General features: G+C 60.9%; 6 protein-coding genes across 6 annotated transcripts; 3 read left to right on the top strand and 3 right to left on the bottom strand.

The window, feature by feature from the left end:
* Positions 1–31: 31 nt before the first annotated feature.
* On the top strand, positions 32–492 carry VTJ83DRAFT_3731 (uncharacterized protein; the record flags this gene model as incomplete). The annotated part of the gene is made up of 2 exons (XM_071010142.1): positions 32–148; positions 220–492. 2 exons carry the CDS (start codon positions 32–34, stop codon positions 490–492), a joined length of 390 nt encoding a protein of 129 aa, XP_070867609.1.
* Positions 493–932: 440 nt separating this feature from the next.
* Positions 933–1489, bottom strand: VTJ83DRAFT_3730 (uncharacterized protein; the record flags this gene model as incomplete). The annotated part of the gene is made up of 3 exons (XM_071010141.1): positions 933–968; positions 1069–1355; positions 1477–1489. 3 exons carry the CDS (start codon positions 1487–1489, stop codon positions 933–935), a joined length of 336 nt encoding a protein of 111 aa, XP_070867608.1.
* Positions 1490–2522: 1033 nt separating this feature from the next.
* Positions 2523–3241, top strand: VTJ83DRAFT_3729 (uncharacterized protein; the record flags this gene model as incomplete). The annotated part of the gene is made up of 2 exons (XM_071010139.1): positions 2523–2561; positions 2630–3241. 2 exons carry the CDS (start codon positions 2523–2525, stop codon positions 3239–3241), a joined length of 651 nt encoding a protein of 216 aa, XP_070867607.1.
* Positions 3242–4672: 1431 nt separating this feature from the next.
* VTJ83DRAFT_3728 (uncharacterized protein) lies at positions 4673–6499 on the bottom strand (the record flags this gene model as incomplete). The annotated part of the gene is made up of 1 exon (XM_071010138.1): positions 4673–6499. The coding sequence occupies one exon, from the start codon at positions 6497–6499 to the stop codon at positions 4673–4675; it is 1827 nt and encodes a 608-aa protein (XP_070867606.1).
* Positions 6500–8041: 1542 nt separating this feature from the next.
* On the bottom strand, positions 8042–10769 carry VTJ83DRAFT_3727 (uncharacterized protein; the record flags this gene model as incomplete). Its single annotated transcript, XM_071010137.1, has 4 exons — positions 8042–8241; positions 8401–9772; positions 9874–9978; positions 10062–10769. 4 exons carry the CDS (start codon positions 10767–10769, stop codon positions 8042–8044), a joined length of 2385 nt encoding a protein of 794 aa, XP_070867605.1.
* A 5090-nt stretch (positions 10770–15859) lies between these two features.
* Positions 15860–17650, top strand: VTJ83DRAFT_3726 (uncharacterized protein; the record flags this gene model as incomplete). The annotated part of the gene is made up of 3 exons (XM_071010136.1): positions 15860–15962; positions 16079–16158; positions 16220–17650. The coding sequence occupies 3 exons, from the start codon at positions 15860–15862 to the stop codon at positions 17648–17650; spliced, it is 1614 nt and encodes a 537-aa protein (XP_070867604.1).
* Positions 17651–18122: the final 472 nt, after the last annotated feature.

Raw genomic sequence — 18122 nt, 5'->3', positions numbered from 1 at the left:
CCCACTCACCCCCATCTTTTCGCAGACCAAGATGGAATCAGAACCCATGTCGGTCGACAGCACCGCCCTGGAGCCGCCCCCGCTCCCCGAGACCGGTGCCGACGAGCCCAAGTACGGAGGGCACACGCGATTCGAACTGGAGCTGGAGGTGCGCCGCAACAAGCTTCTTTCTTTCTTTCTCCCTTGGCCAGCCTCGCTGACAAGCCCGTCTCCCTCCAGTTCGTCCAAGCGCTCGGCAATCCGCAATACCTCAACTACCTCGCGTCCCGCAAGTTCCTGACGAACCCGGCCTTTGTCGCCTACCTCGACTACCTGCAGTACTGGACGCGGCCGCCCTACCTCAAGTACCTGACGTTCCCGACGGCGACGCTCAAGATGCTCGAGCTCCTGCAGCAGGAAAAGTTTCGCCAGGACATCATCAGCCCGGACCTGGCCAACGCGCTGGCGCTGGAAGGCATGAAGACGTCGGTCGAGTGGCACGTCGAGGGGTGAGAGCGGCGACGTCTCTGGGCCGAGCAACAAACAACGCCACAGCCTACCCACCACCGTTTCGGCGCCCGCGGATACCGTTCTTCCTGGTGATCACCCTGCGGATGGCGCCTGGGACGAAGCACCCCGCCGAGCCGAGCCGAGCCGCCAACATGACAGGCGCGGACGGATAGCCATGACAGACACGCCACCCACAGCGTCTGCTGTCCCTCGAAAGAGGACGAGGTGCAGGGCGTCAAGGTTGAAAGCCGGCGCACCCAAAAAAGAATAAACCCTCCGAGAAGTACCGGATCGCCTTTTTGTTTTCCTTTTTCTTGTCAAGATACCCCATAGAATAGAACAACATACAACAAGCATCCAAGCCCCCAAACGCCTTGCCATGCAGTGACCGCCCCGACCTCGAGCCCCATGGCCCGCCCATACCTCCCCGACACCGTTTTGCTTTAGTTTTCCCTCCACCGGTGCCCGCACGTCATGCACTGTCAACCCGCCATCATCAGCCCAGCCCGTCCCGCCGTCCCGCTGGATGCGAGGAAAGGCCCGCCTTGGACCCAGGACAGAGGAGAGAGGGATGCGAACCTTGTAAAACGTGGTCATGGGCTCGTCGGCGCTGCGGATCTGCACCTGGAAGAAGGCGGCCTCGTTGCCGTTGCAATCCGCCGTGGGGCACTGCACGCGGCCCTTTTGGGCGTTGTCCCAGGCGCCCGGCCCGCCAAACACGTCTTCCTTTTCCTTGCGCGGGAAGTACTTGCGCGAGTAGATGGGCATGTCGATGGCGTGCTGGTAGGGGCAGGTCCGGCACTCGAGCCGGTTGTAGCCCGTGTCCATGCGCGACAGGATGAGCAGGTTGGCGCAGTAGGGGCAGACTGGGCGGGAAGGTTAGCTGCCAGCGGGTGTTGGCGGTGGTTGTTTTTGTGGGCGTTGTTGTTGTTGTTGTACACAGGAGGCAGGTTGGTAAGGGAGGGCAGAGGAAGAGGAAGAGCTTACAGAGGATGGGCATCTTGTTGTATGTTGGACTTGGTTGGAAAGGGGGAGGGGAGAAGGAGAAGGGGGGGAGGTAATATGGGATGTGAATGAAGGCTTTCGGGGGATGAGAGAATAGAGGGTTGGGTGTCTCGGATGGAATGAAACGGTTCAAGCTGAACTGTAGAACCTCGCAACGTCGAGGGATTTCTTTTTTTGTCTTGGTTGTCTTTTCCAACCAGCAACTCTTGTAAGTCGACTCCCTCGTCTTGCTCAAAAGCCAGTCAACCAGTCAGCCAGTCAGTCGGTCGGTCGGTTGGTCAGTCAGTCCGTCCTGCGCTGACTTTCCGTCCTGGAAACTTTCTCGACGGGAGCAAACTTTCAGTGGGTCCATCCGGGCCGTGCAGCGAAAAGTGGGGCCCTCTGCCCCGCCTTTCCATTCCCATGGCGGACATGAGCGGGGCTGGTGCACCAACGTTACCGTTAATTACCTAACTCAGCTAGCTGAGTTACTAACTAATAACCAACTTACCTACGCAGTAAGCCAGCGCCGCCTCCTGGCAGGGCCGCCCCCATGGAGACTTTGGACTTTGACGTCCGTCAGAGCGCCAGGACCGTGGATGCGCCAGCGCTGAAACGCTGAAACGCTGGGCTTCGTGGACCTGGCGAAAGCAGCCGCGCGGCTCCAGGCCTGACGGTACCTTGACAAGAACGACCTAAACCACAACCTTTGACTTTTCCACTCTTCCGTCTCCTTCTCCCTCCTTCAACGCCGTTTCCACTCCCTCAACAGACCAAAAAGAAAAAAAGAGAAAGAAAGCACGGCGACTTCCAGCGTATCCGGAGAGCTTTTGACCGACTCTTCCCGTTGCCCCGCCACCAAAAAGCTCCCCGAACCAACAAACAACACCAACAACACCTCAACGGCCTCCCCCCCTTTCCCTACCCAACTTTACGTCTCTTTCTTCAAGCGCATCGTCGCCGACGGCTCCCTCCTCAAGACACCCCGGCCGCTGCTACTTCTGCTGCTACTTCTGCCGCTGCTGCTGCTGCGACCTACATACACCACCATGGCTCACCGTCACCAACCAAAAGAAGAGGAGCACGAGGTGAGTACCGAAAGCCCCCTTCCCCCAGCCCGGCCAAGCCGCTCGCTCATCTCGTTTCACTCCCACAGGGCGCCTCGACCGCCGAGCTCCTCATCGAGGCCTGCCGGCGCAACAACACCGACCTCCTCTCCGAGATCTTGTCCTCGCCGCCGTACGCCGACAACGAGGAGGCCGCCGCCCACCTCCTCAACACCACCACCACCGTCCTGGGCAACCACCTCTACCACGAGGCCGCCCTGCGCGGCAACTACGAGATCATCGACATGCTCCTCGACCAGCCCGGCTTCGAGTGCGACCCCGTCAACCGCGCCGACGGCGACACCCCGCTGCACAGCGCCGTCCGCTGGATCAACTCGGAGCCCGAGGCCCAGCGCGACTTTGGCAACGAGCTCGTCGACATGATGCTCGAGGCCGGCTCCAACCCGCGCGCCAAGAACAAGGCCGGCCTGACCCCGCTGCAGCTGGTCGACCCGAGCAACGAGGGCCTGAAGGAGGTGATCCGGAAGCACGAGTACGCGGCGCTCAACGCCGGCGACTTTGTGTCGGCGGCCGACGTGAAGGGAGCGGCTGCCGCGGCCGGCGCGCACGGCCACGAGGACGACGAGGATGCCGAGTTCAGCGGGAGCGATGAGGAGGAGAGGGCCGAGTGGGAGCGGCAGAGGAAGGCAAGGAGGGGGTGAGGAGAGACGACGAGAGCGCTGTGGAGAGAGGGGGAGAGATATTCGTATTCTGGCATCTGCCTTGGAAGTGTACCTAATTTCACCGGCTCATATAGGGGGGGGGGTTGTTTCTTGTCTTGTTGATGGCATTGCTCTGTGGACGGAAACGAAACTCGCATTACAACATCCGAAGAACTAGCCACCTGAAGGAAAAAAAAAAAAAAAAAAAAAAAAAGAAACCTCCAGCCAGGGAATCCCTACGCTGATGATATCATGACATGGGAGAGAATACACCTAGCCTCCCCAGAACGACACGCATACATACGCACACACACATACATACATACATCCATACATACATACACACATACGCACACATAGACAACACCTCAAACGCCAACGAGCAGCTCAACGACACCACACCACTACCATCACCACCGCCGCCACCCACCCAACGCAAACATGACGACAGCCGCCCAACGCTAATGCATAGATGCTTTTCCAGAAACTCCTCGGTCAGAAACCCCCACCCCCTTCCCCGTCCCGCCCACGACGGCGTAGTATTATGGCATCATGCTCTCCTCGCCCTCGCCCTCGCCACCGCCGCCTCCACGTACGCCCGATCGCGGAGCCTTTCGAGCTCCTCGGGGCTCAGCCTGCCGCCGGCCCCGACGAACCCGGACTCGCGCCCCAGCGCCCCCAGGATGTCGGTGCTCCGGCCGCGCGGGCAAAACACCACCTCCCACCCGGCGCCGTCGCCCGCCCCGCCCGCCACCGCCGGCACCACAAAGGTGCTCGCCTGGTCGTCGTACGCGAAGCTGTAGGCGTCCGGGCACGCGCGCTTGGCGCGCAGGCTGTAGGCGCTCGGCCGGCACACGTCGGGCGAGTTGAAGCCGCCGGCGCAGCAGTCCTCGGGCGACCCCGTGGCGCTGCACTGCGAGAGGCACGGCTGGAACGCCGGGCGGTCATTGTCATCGTCATCGCCGCCGGGAGACGGCGAGGGGGCGAGGCTGAGCAGCGGGCGCGGGCACCAGGCGCCGAGGGACGCGGCCGTCTCGTCGGCTCGTACGGCAGCGGGTAGCGCGGGTCGTGGGCGTAGGACCGCGCGGCGGGCGCCTCGTACGCCTCGGCCACCGACGTCAGGGACCCCGGCGACGCGACGCACGCCGGGTTCGTCAGGCTCGGCGGGATCCACGCCGCGTCCGCGCCCGGGTGGAACACGATGGCCACGGGCAGGTTGTAGCCGTCCACCAGCGAAATGTCGTAAAAGGTCTGGTCGTGGCGGTCGCCGCCCCGGAGGGTGAACTCGGCGAGCGTCGCCGGCACGTGGCCCTGTTTCGCGGCAAACCGTTAGCTTTTCTTTTCTTCTTCTTCTTCATTGTTCCGCGTTCCAAGCCGCCTCCACCCGGGGCTCCCGGGCTTCCTTTCGCCACGAGGAGGTTCCGTGGGTTTCTAACGCGTGCGTAGGATGCAACGTACCGCAACGTGGCAGTCCAACCGGCCGCCGCAGTCGCCCGTCAGGCACGCCGCGCCGTGCCCGTTGACGCCGCCGGGCGCGCTCGGCCCGCTGCCGTCGGCGTTGAAGGAGCAGTTGGTCCTGCCCCAGACGCGACCCGCCCAGTCGCCGCTGACAAACAGGACCCTGCGGCCCCCCGCCGCCAGCTCGAACCCCCCCGTCCCCGGGCTGGTGCCGCTCTGGGTCAGGATGGCGGGCCAGATGGCCTCGCCGCAGTCGTTGGTGATCTTGAGCTGGATCGGCGCGTCGGGGCCGGGCCGCGGGGTTTCCGCCGCGTCGGCGGCGGCGGCCGTCGAAGCGGCGCTCGTCGGAGCGGAGGTCGTCGAGCTCGTGCTCGGCGTCGAGAGGGTCATGGTGGTGGCGTCCGAGGCGTCCGGGGCGGTTGTGGGATCCAGACGGCTCGTCGAGTCATGGCTGGTCGTCGTCGAGTCCAGAGGAGTTGTGTCCGGAGTAGAAGTCGGTTCCAGAGTAGTTGTCTCCAGAGTAAAAGTCGGTTCCAGAGGAGTTGTGTCCGGAGTAGAAGTCGGCTCCAGAGCGCTTGTCAGGTCGAGACTAGGCGTCGAGCTTGGACCAGCTGTCGAATCCCGCGTCTTTGTGGAGTAGACGGTGGTCGTGGAGTAGACGGTGGTGGTTGAGTAGACGGTGGTTGTCAGGTCCAGCGAAGCCGTTGCGTCGGAAGCATCTGCTGTCTCGGAAAAGGTGGACGCATCCAGAGCGGCCGAGCTCCACGAGGTGATATCGTAGACATCTTCGGTCGACATGGCGCTGAACGATGGAGGGATGCTGCTGCTGCTGCTGCTGCTGAGCGTGGCATCCGTCTCGGTGTCGGCCGTGGAAGCCGTGCTCAGGAAGGACGGCGGGGCCGTCGTCAAGTCCGAGGGGGCTGGGATCCAAGAGGCCCGATCGTCCGAGGTCGTGGTGCCTTTGCTGATGAAGCTCAGGGGCTGAGAGGTCTCGCCGGCTGGCGCCATGCTCGTTGGAGCGTCCAAGCTGAAGGCGCTGCTCGGGGAGGAGAAGGTCACGGTTGGCACCGTCGGGCTCCATGGGCTGAAGGAGTCCAAGGAAGTGAAGGAACTAAGATCGTTGGAAGATGGGGTGGCGTCGAACGACGTGTCAGCGTCGCTGGTCAACGTGACGCTGATGCTCAAGCTGGGCAGCGACCCCGTCGCGATCGTGCTGGGAGTGATCAGGTCCCAGGAGTCGAAGGAGTTCGACCCGGGGAAGGAGTTCGCATCGCTGGAAGATCTAGGAGCGGTGTGGAACGGCGGAAATGAATCGCCGCTCGGCGCGACGCTTGGCTGGGTGCTGGTCGAGACGCTTGTGCCGAAGCTGAGAGGTAGCGAAGCGGCTGTCGTACTTGGCGTTGCTGGGTCCCAGGAGTCAAAGGAGTGGTAAGCGTTGCTGGAAGATGTGGCGGTGATGTCGAACGGCGGAAAGCTATCGCGGCCCGGCGTGACGCTCGTCGAGGCGTCGGTCGTAACGCTGGTGATCAAGCTGGGCAGCGAGGCGGTGGTCGAGGGGGTTGTGCTCGGTGCTGTTGGGCTCCAGGGGTCAAAGGAAGGGAACGAGCTGGCGGTGCTGGGGTCGGAGACAACTCTGTTGACGGTTTTGATGGGAGGTACGAAGCTGTTGCTGACCGTTGTGACGCTTGTCCGTTTGGTGCAGCGTCTACGTGTAGACTTTTTGGAACACGGACGAGCGGCCACCGGCGATGTAAGGAAGAGGAGGAGGAGAGAAAGGAAAGGGACCGCTGCGGGTTTCATGATGGCGTATTAGCCTGCCTTCCCCTGGACAACGCCCAGGAGAAAGTACCGGATCCCCCACGGGCTGCCCACGGGCGTTGAGAGAGGTCTGGCTGCTAAGGCGACTTCGTTTGTGTTTGTTCGGTTTCCTGGAGACTTGGGGGGAAGGACGCAGCTCTGTCAAAGGCGGATAGATCACAAGTCCAAGGAGTGTCTAGACGGCGCCAGCGTAGGACAGCGATGTCTGAGTACAGAAGGAGAGTGGAAGAGGCTTCAACAAGGGATCGACAGAGAGAAAGAGAGAGAGAGAGCGTGAGGCTGTGATGTGAGTAAGGGCTGAAAGAGTGACATGAAACCCGCGTCAAGGTATCGTGATCCAGGAAGCACGCCGGGTCCTCACCATCATGAAGGAAGACGCTCGTGTGAGGTGGACGACATCCGGACGGCGTTGGCCTGGCGAGGGGAGGGAGGAGGGAGGGGGGGGCCCCCAGGACCTTAAAGCGAGGAAAGCAGCCAAGGAGGGGTTGGTAAGGCAAGGCTGGAGCATCTTGGCCGTCTTGATCACGATGCGAAAGTCGCGTGGTGGTAGTGGTGGTGGTGGTGGAGGAGGACGAGGACGAGGAGGAGACATACCGAGGCGCCGAGCCGAGCCTCCGTGACTTCTCCATGGGCCTCGATAGACAACCCCTTTCCAGCCTCCTTGTATCCACGGCGGGATGGATCTGTCCGGGCAGCTGACGACGGCGGCCGCCAGCTTCATCACGAGGTACGAGAGAAGGCCGATCGCTCCCCAGAAACCTGGCCCTAGACCTGACGACATGCTATAGGATGCTTCGCGAGCGCATGAGGTAGAGCGGGAAAGGCCCTGTTCCATCTGGCGCTCCCATCATAGCTTCCAGCAGACACCACGGGCTCGCAAAATACCACACCCAACACTCTTCTACATGCCGGTACATTGGGCTTGCGCAAGACATGGTTTGACGTCTGGCTGAGGATATCCAAGAACAAACCCCACCTTTTTCTTCTTCTTCCAGCCTCCTCTTGCTCACCATATTGTGTGTGTGGGGGGGGGCGCCTCTTCCTTGCATTACTATTCACCTTGGACATCTCCACCAACCTTTGATATCCATGTACATCGCCGGTCTCCATCGCCACATCCACCACTCACCATCTTGGTTGACCAGCCCCCTCCAACCCACACAACCCACAACCACAAGACTCTCCACTCGCACGCACTGCCGGCCCCAACCAACCACCCAACCTTGGACATGATTGACATGTCTCTCTTGTTGCATGTAAAAACCTCCGGCCTCCGCATTCATTCAACCACTATTATGCTCACAAGGGAAAAAAAAAACCACTGCGCAGATGTTTACTTCTTGATCATGAAATAGGTATCATTGGGAGTAGATCCGATGCGGATGGGAAACGAGGAATGGGGAGAGAGAGAGGAAGAAAAGGAGAAAAAAAGGAAGAAAAACAATCGAAAGCACCAAGAACTCCCTGTCCCAACATGCCATGTACCGCGTCCGTGATCCCTTGTTGCGTTTTGTTTTTCCTGGTTTATCGGAACCTTGCACGGCAGCGACCCATCACCTCGCCTTGGCAGACGAGCTCGGCGCTGAACTCGGAGCCGTCGAGGGTCAGGTAGATGTCGAAGTAGACGCGGTAGAAGGTGCCCTGCGGGGTGTCCATGCGCTCGAAATCCTTCTCGAGGTTCTTGCGCGACAGGTCCGAGGTGAGCGTGACCACCTCCTTGATTCCTGTTTTTTTGTTTTGTCAGCCTATGTGAGCTTTGTCGTCTTTGGAAACGCCCAAGGAGGTGAAGCAGCAGCAACAACACCCCCCGAAAAAAAAAGGAAAAAAAAAGGGAGCAGCAACAAAACATGGGGAGAGGGGGGCAAAATAATGGACACACGTACTTGGATCCTTGGTATACTCCGGGCACACGTCGTCGTCGCAGGCGTACAGGATGTCTTCGTACATGAGGGTGGCGCCCGGGGCGACCTGGCGGAAGAAGGAGACCTTGACGGGCTCGCCGATCTTGACCTTTTGGCCCTTTTGCACAAAGATCTGGCGCGTAAACTTGCAGCGGTCCTTGCCGTCGAGCGAGGGCACGCGGTAGGCCTCCGGGTGGTAGCCCTCCTTGAAGGGCTGCAGGGTGGCCATGAGGTAGTGGCGGCGGGCGACGCGGTGCGTGATGACGCGCTCCGTGATGCCGGCCGTGACGGCGCCCTTGACGATGGCGGCGACCGAGTCCATGGGGCGCACCACCTTGGACTGGAACTGGGGCGGCACGTGCAGCTTGATCTGCTGAAACAGGTACTCGGAGGCGCCGAAGCCGCCGACGACCAGGATGTTTTGCAGGGTCCGGTTCTGCGCCTGGATGGCGATGATCTGGTTCCGCACGAGCTCGAGGATGCGGTTGACGACGGGCTCGAAGCACTGCAGGATCTCCTCGTTGGTGAAGGTCATGTAGCCCTCCTCGATGCCGGCCTCGGGGAACTCGGCCTCGATGCCCACGTCGACGGCCCACTTTTGGCCGTTGTTGCGGAAGTCGGCCTTGATGCGGTTCTCAAAGTCCATGATGCACTTGGCGTAGACGCGGCCGGCCGTCTTGGACCCGTCGGGCAGCTTCATCTTGCGGATCTTGGTGCGCAGGATGTTGCTAAAGTTGCGGTTCAGCGCCGTCGAGCCGCACGAGTCGCCCGAGCCGGCCGTGCACTCGGCGACCGTGAAGGGGTTCTCGTCCTCCACCTCGTAGGCGATGAGGTCGACGGTGCCGCCGCCGCAGTCGACGATGAGCACGGCGTCGTGCACCTTGAGGCTCAGCAGGCCCGTCTTGGAGCAAAAGAGCGCGGCCGCCTCGGGCTCGCTGATGAGGGTCAGCCGGTTGTCGTTCTCGTCCCGGAGGAAGCCGGCCTGGATGGCGGCCGCGCGCGTGGCCGCCTTGCCGGCGTCGTTCCAGATGGCGGGCACCGTCAGGTAGTACCGGATGTTCCTCTCCTCGCGGTTGAACACCTCGCCGAGCGTCTTTTGGAGCGCCGTGCGCATGGCCTGGCGGAGCTTGAACAGGTAGTCGGCCGCCACGTCGATCTCGGACTTTCCCGGCGGCAGCGGCGGCAGGTTGATGGGGTCGATGTACGTGTTGCCGGAGAGCATCAGCTGCAGCTTGAACCATTCCACCTTTTGCACGCCGGGCTTGGGGTAGCCGGTGGGAGCGAGGGCATCAGCGATATCGGGACCCCAGCCCACCACCTTTTGGTACTGATCATAGTAGAGCACGGTAGGAATCTGTTGGCAAAAAGAGGCAGGTCGTGCGTGTCAGCAGACAGACCGACAGACAGACAGACAGAAAGAGACAAAGAGAAAGAGAATCAAAAAAAAAATCCTACCTTTTGCTTGGTGTAGGAGCCAGCACCGGGCCACTCGGTGATGATGTCCTCTTTGGCTTCGTTGTTTGTCGCAAAGGCAAACGCCACGCCGGAGAAGGTGGTACCCTGGGGAAAGCAGGAGCGTGAGCATGTACATGTATCTCGTAGGCTCTACTAGCCTGGCCGAGCACGAGCACGAGAGCACTTACAAAGTCGATGCCGACGATGAGCTGGGCCTTGCTCCGGCTGTTGCCCTCGACCTCGGCGGCGTTGCGCTGATAGGTCGCCACGGGGCCAACGGGCTGCGGGGGCGCCGCGGGAGGGTAGCCGACGGGAGGGGCGCCGTAGCCGGGAGGGCCGCCGGGGACGGGAGGAGGGCCGCCTCCCATGACCGGGGGCGGGTACCCGGCGACCGGCGGAGGGCCCGTGTTGATGGGCGGGGGACCTCCGACCATCTGGGAGGGCGGGGTGCGACCGGGGCCTTGGCCCGCGAGGGGGCTGGTGCGTCCGAGGGCGCCGCCGGGAGGACCGGGGGGATAGTTGGCCGAGTAGCTGGGCGGTCGCGGACCGGCGCCTGGATGGTTCATTGGGATGTTGGTGGGGGGGGAGTTGGGTATGGCCGACGGCAGGGAGGGTGCCGGACGGGACGACGACAACGACGACGACGACGACGAGAGCGGCGGGAGGTGAGGGGGACCCGACGAGGACGAGGACGGGGGCGGCGTTGGGTTCTGGAAGGAGGTCCTGTTCGGCTGGATCTGAGGGGTGCCGGGATGGTTGGGAGCGATGTTGTTGTTGTTGTTGTTGTTATTGCCGTTGCCGTTGGAGGAGGGGCCGGGGCTCCCCTGGAGCGGGTTGATGGCGCTCGACTTTCGCTTGAAACCGAAGCCTTTGAGGCGCGAGTTCAGAGAACTCATAAGGGATGGGGGGAAAAAGCGTCAGACGAGAAGGGAAAAAGAGTATTATAGGGGAGGGGGCGGGGGATCGGCGGGAGGGGGTGAGACGGTCGAGCGAGGAGGCTGTGGGCGGCGTGCAGGCTGGGCGGAAACCCAAAGAGAGGAACAGCTGAAACGGGCAACGAGAGGGGAAAATTGACTGAGGGTGTCGTTGCGACCAGGGGGGGGGGGGGGGAGGGGGGTAGGACTTTCGGGGTTGCAGCCAGTGAGTGAGGGAGCAGCAGATGCGGCCGGTGGGCAGGACGGGCGAGAATGGCGGTTCGTTCGCTGAGGAGCGTGGTGCTTTGGTGCTGATGCCGCAGTTCGCAAAGCTTCCTTGTGCAAAGGTCAAAAGCATTCGACAGCCGAGTGGCTGAGACCCCCGACTTCCAGGTTGCTACTAGTAGATGCCGTGTTGGAGATTGGATGAGGGTAGGTCGGCTGGCCAGCGCTGGACTGAGTGATGCGCCAAATATGTAAGGACAGAAAAGGTGAAAGAAAACGACAGGCGGGTGGGCGAGGGCAAACGGGTGAACAAGCCGGCGGGTGACGAGCCGGGTGCTGCGTGTCTCGGGCTTAGTCTCCCCCTCGTAAGGCTGAGCAAGTTGGGTTGATGTGAGGGCATTGGCACCGCCAGCGCGGGGGAGGGGGGGGTTGTGGGTTTCGGTTCGTGGATGGTTCCTTGCAGGGGGGGAGGGGGGAAGCTCACACCAGATGGACCGGGCAGACGAGCGCCCAAACGAGGGTGTATTACTACGTAGTAAGAGAGAGAAAGTTGAGAATATAAGAACAGAAGGCTATCTTCCCATCTTCGCTACCTACCTACATGCCCTTCTGGGATCCCGAAACCAACAAAGAATCACAAGAACTGGAAGAGCCACCTTACAACGTAAGCACTGGAAGCATGGTTTCCATGTACCTAAGCTACACGGCACGCGTTGCTTGGCTTGGAGGAAGCGGTTCCAGTCCCGGTCCCAGTCCCGTCCAAGGTCCTAACCAAGGGGCCAAGGTTAGCTAATAAAAAGGTACCTTGCTGTGTAGAACCAAGTACCTTGAGGCGGTTAGCTTTCCTAGGACTTGGGAGCGCACGACAAACCTGTCGCCACATGGTTGTGACGATCCCGCCCTCGTGCACCCAGCAGAGGCAACTCGAGGCGCAGAGGCTCGCTCATTGCCAAAGAGTTAGTGACACAGCACGTTGTAAGAGAACAACATGATCCAAGCCGCCCCGGACCGCTCCGGCCATGAAGCCCCGTCTCGTCTCCCGACCACCGACATCAGAGAGTACAGCAGCAGCCCGGTGGATGGAGAATGACAAACCCACACCATGGAAAACGGCGGTTTGGTTTGCATGGTTGGCACGAGGTGGGTGAGATTTCAGAAAAGGCTGCGGACCCCCATCGCCTTTCAGCTCAGTGGGACCCGTCTTCATCGCGTTAGGCCTGCTGCGGTGACGTGATGACGGGCCTAGAAAAGGTCCTCACCGTCTCCCATCCTGTCGTCTCCCATCCCATCGTCTTCCCAGCCGTCCTGTTTTGCGGCGTACGCAGCAACTGGCTCACGACCGTTGGGAGTTGTTGGGAGTTCCAGACAGGCCCGAGCGCATCTCCATTCCCGCCCATGCCAACAGAGATTCATTTACCGTGTACTGTGTATGTATTGCCGCCAGGGTTTCCGTCATCTGTGGGACCATTGCAACCTAAAGGCCACTCACGCTACGGCGGTGCTTGGCGCGGGTGCCTGAACTAGGCCTAGATGGGACGGTCGTGATGGTAGGACCTCGTAGGACTTGTGGGCTGGGAGGACTCGAGAGAAAAGCCCGAGGTGTGGCTGAGCGTGTGTGTGGCTGAGCGACGCCGCAGATGGCGGACACCCGCGGGATCTGGCCAATCAGCGGCTTGTAATCATGGACGCCGCTGATTGGTGGGCCAAGACGCGGTCACACCCCCTGAACCTGGCCGGCTTCAGAGAAAAATGTTGACCTCATTTCATTCCATTGATCTCCCCAAAACGTCATGGGCCTCTCGCCCCAAGACAGAAGAGAAGCAAATGCATGTGATTTCCAGTCCATTCCTCCATCTTACCATCTTACCGTGTACAGTCTCTCTCTCTCTCTCTCCCTCTCTTTTTTCTTTTTCTCATGTTTTCGTTATTGCCATTCCTTTTTTTGCTTTTTTTCTCCTTTTGTTTTGTTGAAAGACACCTCAGACAAGCGGTAGCGACGTTCCCGGTAAATGTTGCAGATCCTTCTTGAAGGTCTCGCTGGGGAGCCTCCAAGCACACCCAGCACAACGGTTCAGCTCCGGGTTCAGATAAGACATGGGAACAGAAGCATCTGGGAGCATCTGGGCCATTTCTTCGCCCAACAACGCTTGGGAGTACTGTGTATTAGTTATTTGCTTGAGCGTTCTTTCTTCTTCCTCGTCGCATTGGCATCGTTCTCTCCAAGACACGCCGCATCCTGACGCCGCATTCCCATGGATCCAACCCGCTCGGCGGTTCCACCCCCCTCGAGTTGCGCCAGCTTGGCCTCTTTTTGCTGGAATCGTTCGTCGAGGGTTGGGTTCAAAACATGGGGGGCGTCGAGCGGCGCAGCCACAGAACCAAGAGGCGACCACCGCAGGGGGTGGGAAAAAAAATGCGCGCCGGCTGCAAATTAAACGCGAGTTCCTCCTCTGAAACAAACATTCAGAGCTTGACCGTTGGGACGCATCCCTCTGATCCGGTCTGGTCTGGTCTCAAGGTGCGGCGTGCCACATCCCGAAGTCTCCATCCGTCGCTTTCCACGCTACCACCTTGGCCGCCTGGGTGCATTTTGACGAGCACCGTGGAGGCTCCCGCGGACAGGGATTCTGCTGGGCGGTCGGCGACGAGGGCGAGCGAGCCATGGTGTGCTGTGTTGCGTTGGCGTCCCAGAATCCCGTCGGGCGCCGGAAGCCTACTATAGGTGCGGACCATCCCCCTGTTGCCGCGGACGACCAACAACACCAGGAACATTCCCCCCATGACGCTTCCCACGAGCTTGGGGCTATTTCTAGCAGGCAGGAAAGGACATTTTCCTTGTTGAGCGGGCTTCATGACGCTATGTACGCTAGCTTGTTGGCTGCTGCGTACGTACCGTAGTGTACAGACGTAGGTCCACGGTGGAGCACGCAGCCAGCTCCAGCTACCAATATTCACATCCGTGGCTGGTGGCCCTTATCTCTTCTCCCCTGGTCTCCCGCGGCGTTTGGTTGGCGTGGCCATGTATGTAGGTCCCGCAGGCTGCTGCTGCCCCTGGCGGGGAGCGACGTGATTGCGGGTTCTCGTCGGGTTCTTGGTACCTGAATTTAGGGTGCATCCGCAAAGACACCCGGGTAGCAGGGCGGCGTGCATCGGGTCTTGGCCTCCCGATGGTGATTGTCGCGACAGGTGAAGGCTGAGACCCCGGCATGCAGGCCCATCCAACAAAATAACGTCAGTCTTGTTGGGTGGTTAATTGCGTTGCGTTGGATGCCGTCAAAAGGCCCACGCACGGATCCCAAGGCCAACCGTCGACTGCGACTCAAGCATGCCACGGTGGTGTATGTAGGCGAGTTCGTTACGAATCGCGTCGTGGTGTGTCTCTTGGAGACCGTCTCCGGCTTCTGCCAGGGCCATGTACTGTGTACAGAGCGACTATCCATCCCCAGCTCTCCTCGGCATCCGGCCGTCCATCCGTCCATCTCCGGACATCCATCAGGTTCTCAGGCCGGGAGATGCATCGAGGATGGGCTGTCGAGGCCCTTCCCGAGCCGGCATAAACGAGCTTCGGCTGCTGTGGCGAACGGCCGAGCTAGCGCCGCTGGAACGGCCGGGCGCTTCCAGAACGGCAGTGGCGTCAGTTGCCAACTGCGACATGGGCATGTTGCGCGTCCGATGTGTTTCGGTCAGGTACGCTACACTACGCAATACATGCTTTCTTCCAAGGGGCCCGGGGGGGGGGGGGGGGGGAGAGAGAGAGAGGAAGGGGTCCGGCTTGGGGCCTGGTTTTGGGGGTTCAGGTTGAGAGATTATTCCGCCGCCGAAACCGCAGCAGCAGAATTTTGGCAGCAGGGCGCGCGCATCAAGCGACGCCAGCCTGGGAGCCACCGGGGCAAGTCGTGACCCAAATCCGGCCCGTTTTGCCCTTGTCGAGGCCAGGGCTATGGGCGCGCTAACCCCAAACTCACCCAAACTTGGTTCTTCCCCCACTGTGGGGGGGGGGGGGGGGGGGAGAGAGGTGGACGTCATAGCTTTCCCCATACGCTAAGGCCCGGGTGGATTCCTTGGACCTCAAAAAGCTTGGGAGCATCGTATCAAGACCGTGGAGCCCTCTCAACATAGAAAAAAATAAAACAAACGACAAGCTGGCAATCCGCAACGGAGTCAGGTCAGGAGACCATTCAGCTCAGTTTTGTTCGTATTCCGTGGGGATTTTGGCGGCTTGGGCCCTGAGCATATCCGTCGGTTCCGGTACGTACCTATTCTCGTGCCCCCCAAAACGTCACCTTGGGCTGCCCGGGGCGGTCCAGGGCATGTGCCCCCCTGCACTTCCCTGCAATTCCCTCAGGGGCCGGATCAGGGAGCCCTGGGAGCCGCCGGGGTGGGTTCGCTGTGCCTCCGAAAGCTTCACCCCTCCTTCCAGAAAGGCCCCACCAACAGCTGAGGCTCGGAACCATTAATCCATTCGAGCCAGCCGCTTGTCCTAGGTAAGGTAATCGGCTATCTATGTACACCCCCCATCGCCTCTCGCCTTTCTTTTTGAGCATCTCAAAACCCGACATTGCTTCGTTCGGAATTTTTTTTTTTAACAAGAGTTACGCGGACAGGCCTCAATTCTCGGTATCCTTCCTTTCTCATCCTGAAAGACAGCCCGGCCCGTCTTTTCTCCCTCCAACCCCTCCCACCAACTCTCCCCAGCGAAAGATAGACACAACCACTCTTTCCGCGGGGTTGTGACATCGGCGCCGGTTTCTGTCCCTCTCAGCAAGGATCGCACCTCGCATCCGCTCGCACACACGTCTAGCTGCACCTCTCTACCGCAGACGATCATCGTCTTCGCACCCGTCACAATGGCGTCGCCGCTCCTTGCTGAGACACAATCCATCGTCAAGCAGTTCGAGTTTACCGACGACGATGTCAACAAGTCGGTGCGCGAGTTCCTCCGTCAGATGGGTATGTTTGCCGCACGGCTCGCACCACGGCTCGCACCGCGGCTCCCCCCCTCCCTTTGGCCGCAACACCGCCGCCCGCGATTTGGCTGACTCTTTTTTTTCTTCGTTCGTTCGTAGACGAGGGCCTGGAAAAGGATGGAACGAGCCTGAGCCAGATCCCAACCTACGTCACCGGCGTGCCGACCGGAAAGGAGAAGGTTGGTGTCGAATCCCGCCGTGGGCGCGCGCGCCTCCTTGGCTGACTTGTCTTGTTCGCAGGGCCTGTACATGGCTGTCGACCTGGGTGGTACCAACTTCCGCGTTTGCTCCGTCAAGCTCAACGGCGACACGACCTTCAACATCACCTCGGACAAGGTGGCGGTCCCGAAAGAGCTCATGGTGGCCAAGAAGGCCGAGGACCTGTTTGCCTTCCTCGCGCAGCAGATCAAAAAGTTCCTCGAGAAGCACCACGGCGACCACTTTGAGGCGCACATCCGGCGCCGCATGACGGTCAGCTCCCCCGACGGCTACAAGGACGAGCACGTGTTCCGCATGGGCTTTACCTTTAGCTTCCCCGTGCAGCAGGTGGGCATCAACAAGGGCACCCTGATCCGCTGGACCAAGGGCTTCGACATTCCCGATGCCGTCGGCAAGGACGTGTGCGCCCTCCTGCAGACCGAGATCGACAAGCTTCACCTGCCCGTCAAGGTGGCGGCCCTCGTCAACGACACGGTGGGCACCCTCATGGCCCACTCGTACAGCTCGCCGGGCTCGCAGGGCTCCATCCTGGGCGCCATCTTCGGCACCGGCACCAACGGCGCGTACCTGGAGAAGCTGAGCAACCTGAAGAAGCCGCTGGTGGGGGAGTACGATACCTCGACCGGCGACATGGTGATCAACACCGAGTGGGGCTCCTTCGACAACCAGCTCAACGTGCTGCCCAACACGCCCTGGGACGCGGCCCTGGACAAGGAGACGCCCAACCCGGGCTTCCAGATGTACGAGAAGCGCGTCTCGGGCATGTTCCTCGGCGAGCTGCTGCGGCTCGTCATCAACGACCTCATGAAGAAGCCCGACGTTTCGCTCTTCCGCGACGAGAACTCGAGCACCAACGACCGCCGGTCCACCACCGACATCGCCGAGACGTCGGGCATCTGGAAGGCGTGGGGCGTCGACACGTCCATCCTGTCGCACGCCGCCGGCGACCACACGCCGAAGCTGTCGGTCCTTCGCGAAACGCTGCAGGAGACGCTGCAGATCTCGGCCCCGGCCTTCGAGGACGCCCAGGCGTTCAAGGCCATCGCGGAGGCTATCGGCCGCCGCGCCGCGCGCCTGGCCGCCGTCGCCATCGGCGCCGTGGTTCTTAAGTCGGGCCGCCTCGCCGATCCCGAGCGCGCCGACGACACGGTCAACGTGGGCGTCGACGGCAGCCTGGTCGAGAACTACCCGTACTTTGAGGACATGATCTACGAGGCCCTCCGCGCCATCGAGGGCATCGGCGAGGAGGGCGCCAAGCGCATCCGCATCGGCCTGGCCCAGGACGGCTCGGGCGTCGGCGCCGCCCTCATCGCGTTGGTGGCCGCCGGGGCGGAGAAGAACGCGCCCACCGAGGAGATCCTAAGCGAGCTGCGGCAGGAGGCCCGGGCCACCGCCGCGACGGCCGCTGTCTCGGACGAGAGCGATCAGGTTGGAGCCACCCATTCGGCTTAGGGAGCCTGGGTGGCGCCTGTGTTGCAGATCGTCAGTGGCAAGCGGACGGAGAAGTGCTGCGTCGTCATGTAAGTGACGACGCGGACGACTCGCGTCGATAGGACCCCTTCGAGGTGGTGAACGTTGTGTATATATCTCCTTCCCGGCCGGCCAGATGGACGCCGGGCGATCCGAGAGTTTGCGAGCGGTTGCACGCGAGCGAGCCGGCGGGTGGCTGTTTTTTTTTTTTTTTTCTTTTATTATTTTTGGGTCGTCGTCGTTGTCGTCGTCGCGGGACGGGCCTCTGTGGTTATGCCGTTTTGCGTTGGTCTTTGGGCCGCGAAGGAAGGGGAGAAGGAGTAGGGTAGGGTAGGTTACGTATGACGAAGGTGGTGTACTGGTCAGGATCGGGTCAGTGTTTTTTTTTTTTTTTTTTTTTTTTCTGCTTCTGGTCACTCAAGGTATTTGTATTGCCTGAAGGAAAGGAAAGGAA

This window comes from Remersonia thermophila, chromosome 3 (genome assembly GCF_042764415.1).
Source record: "Remersonia thermophila strain ATCC 22073 chromosome 3, whole genome shotgun sequence".
NCBI lineage: Eukaryota > Fungi > Ascomycota > Sordariomycetes > Sordariales > Chaetomiaceae > Remersonia > Remersonia thermophila.
This window is presented reverse-complemented; position numbering and strand designations above follow the sequence as displayed.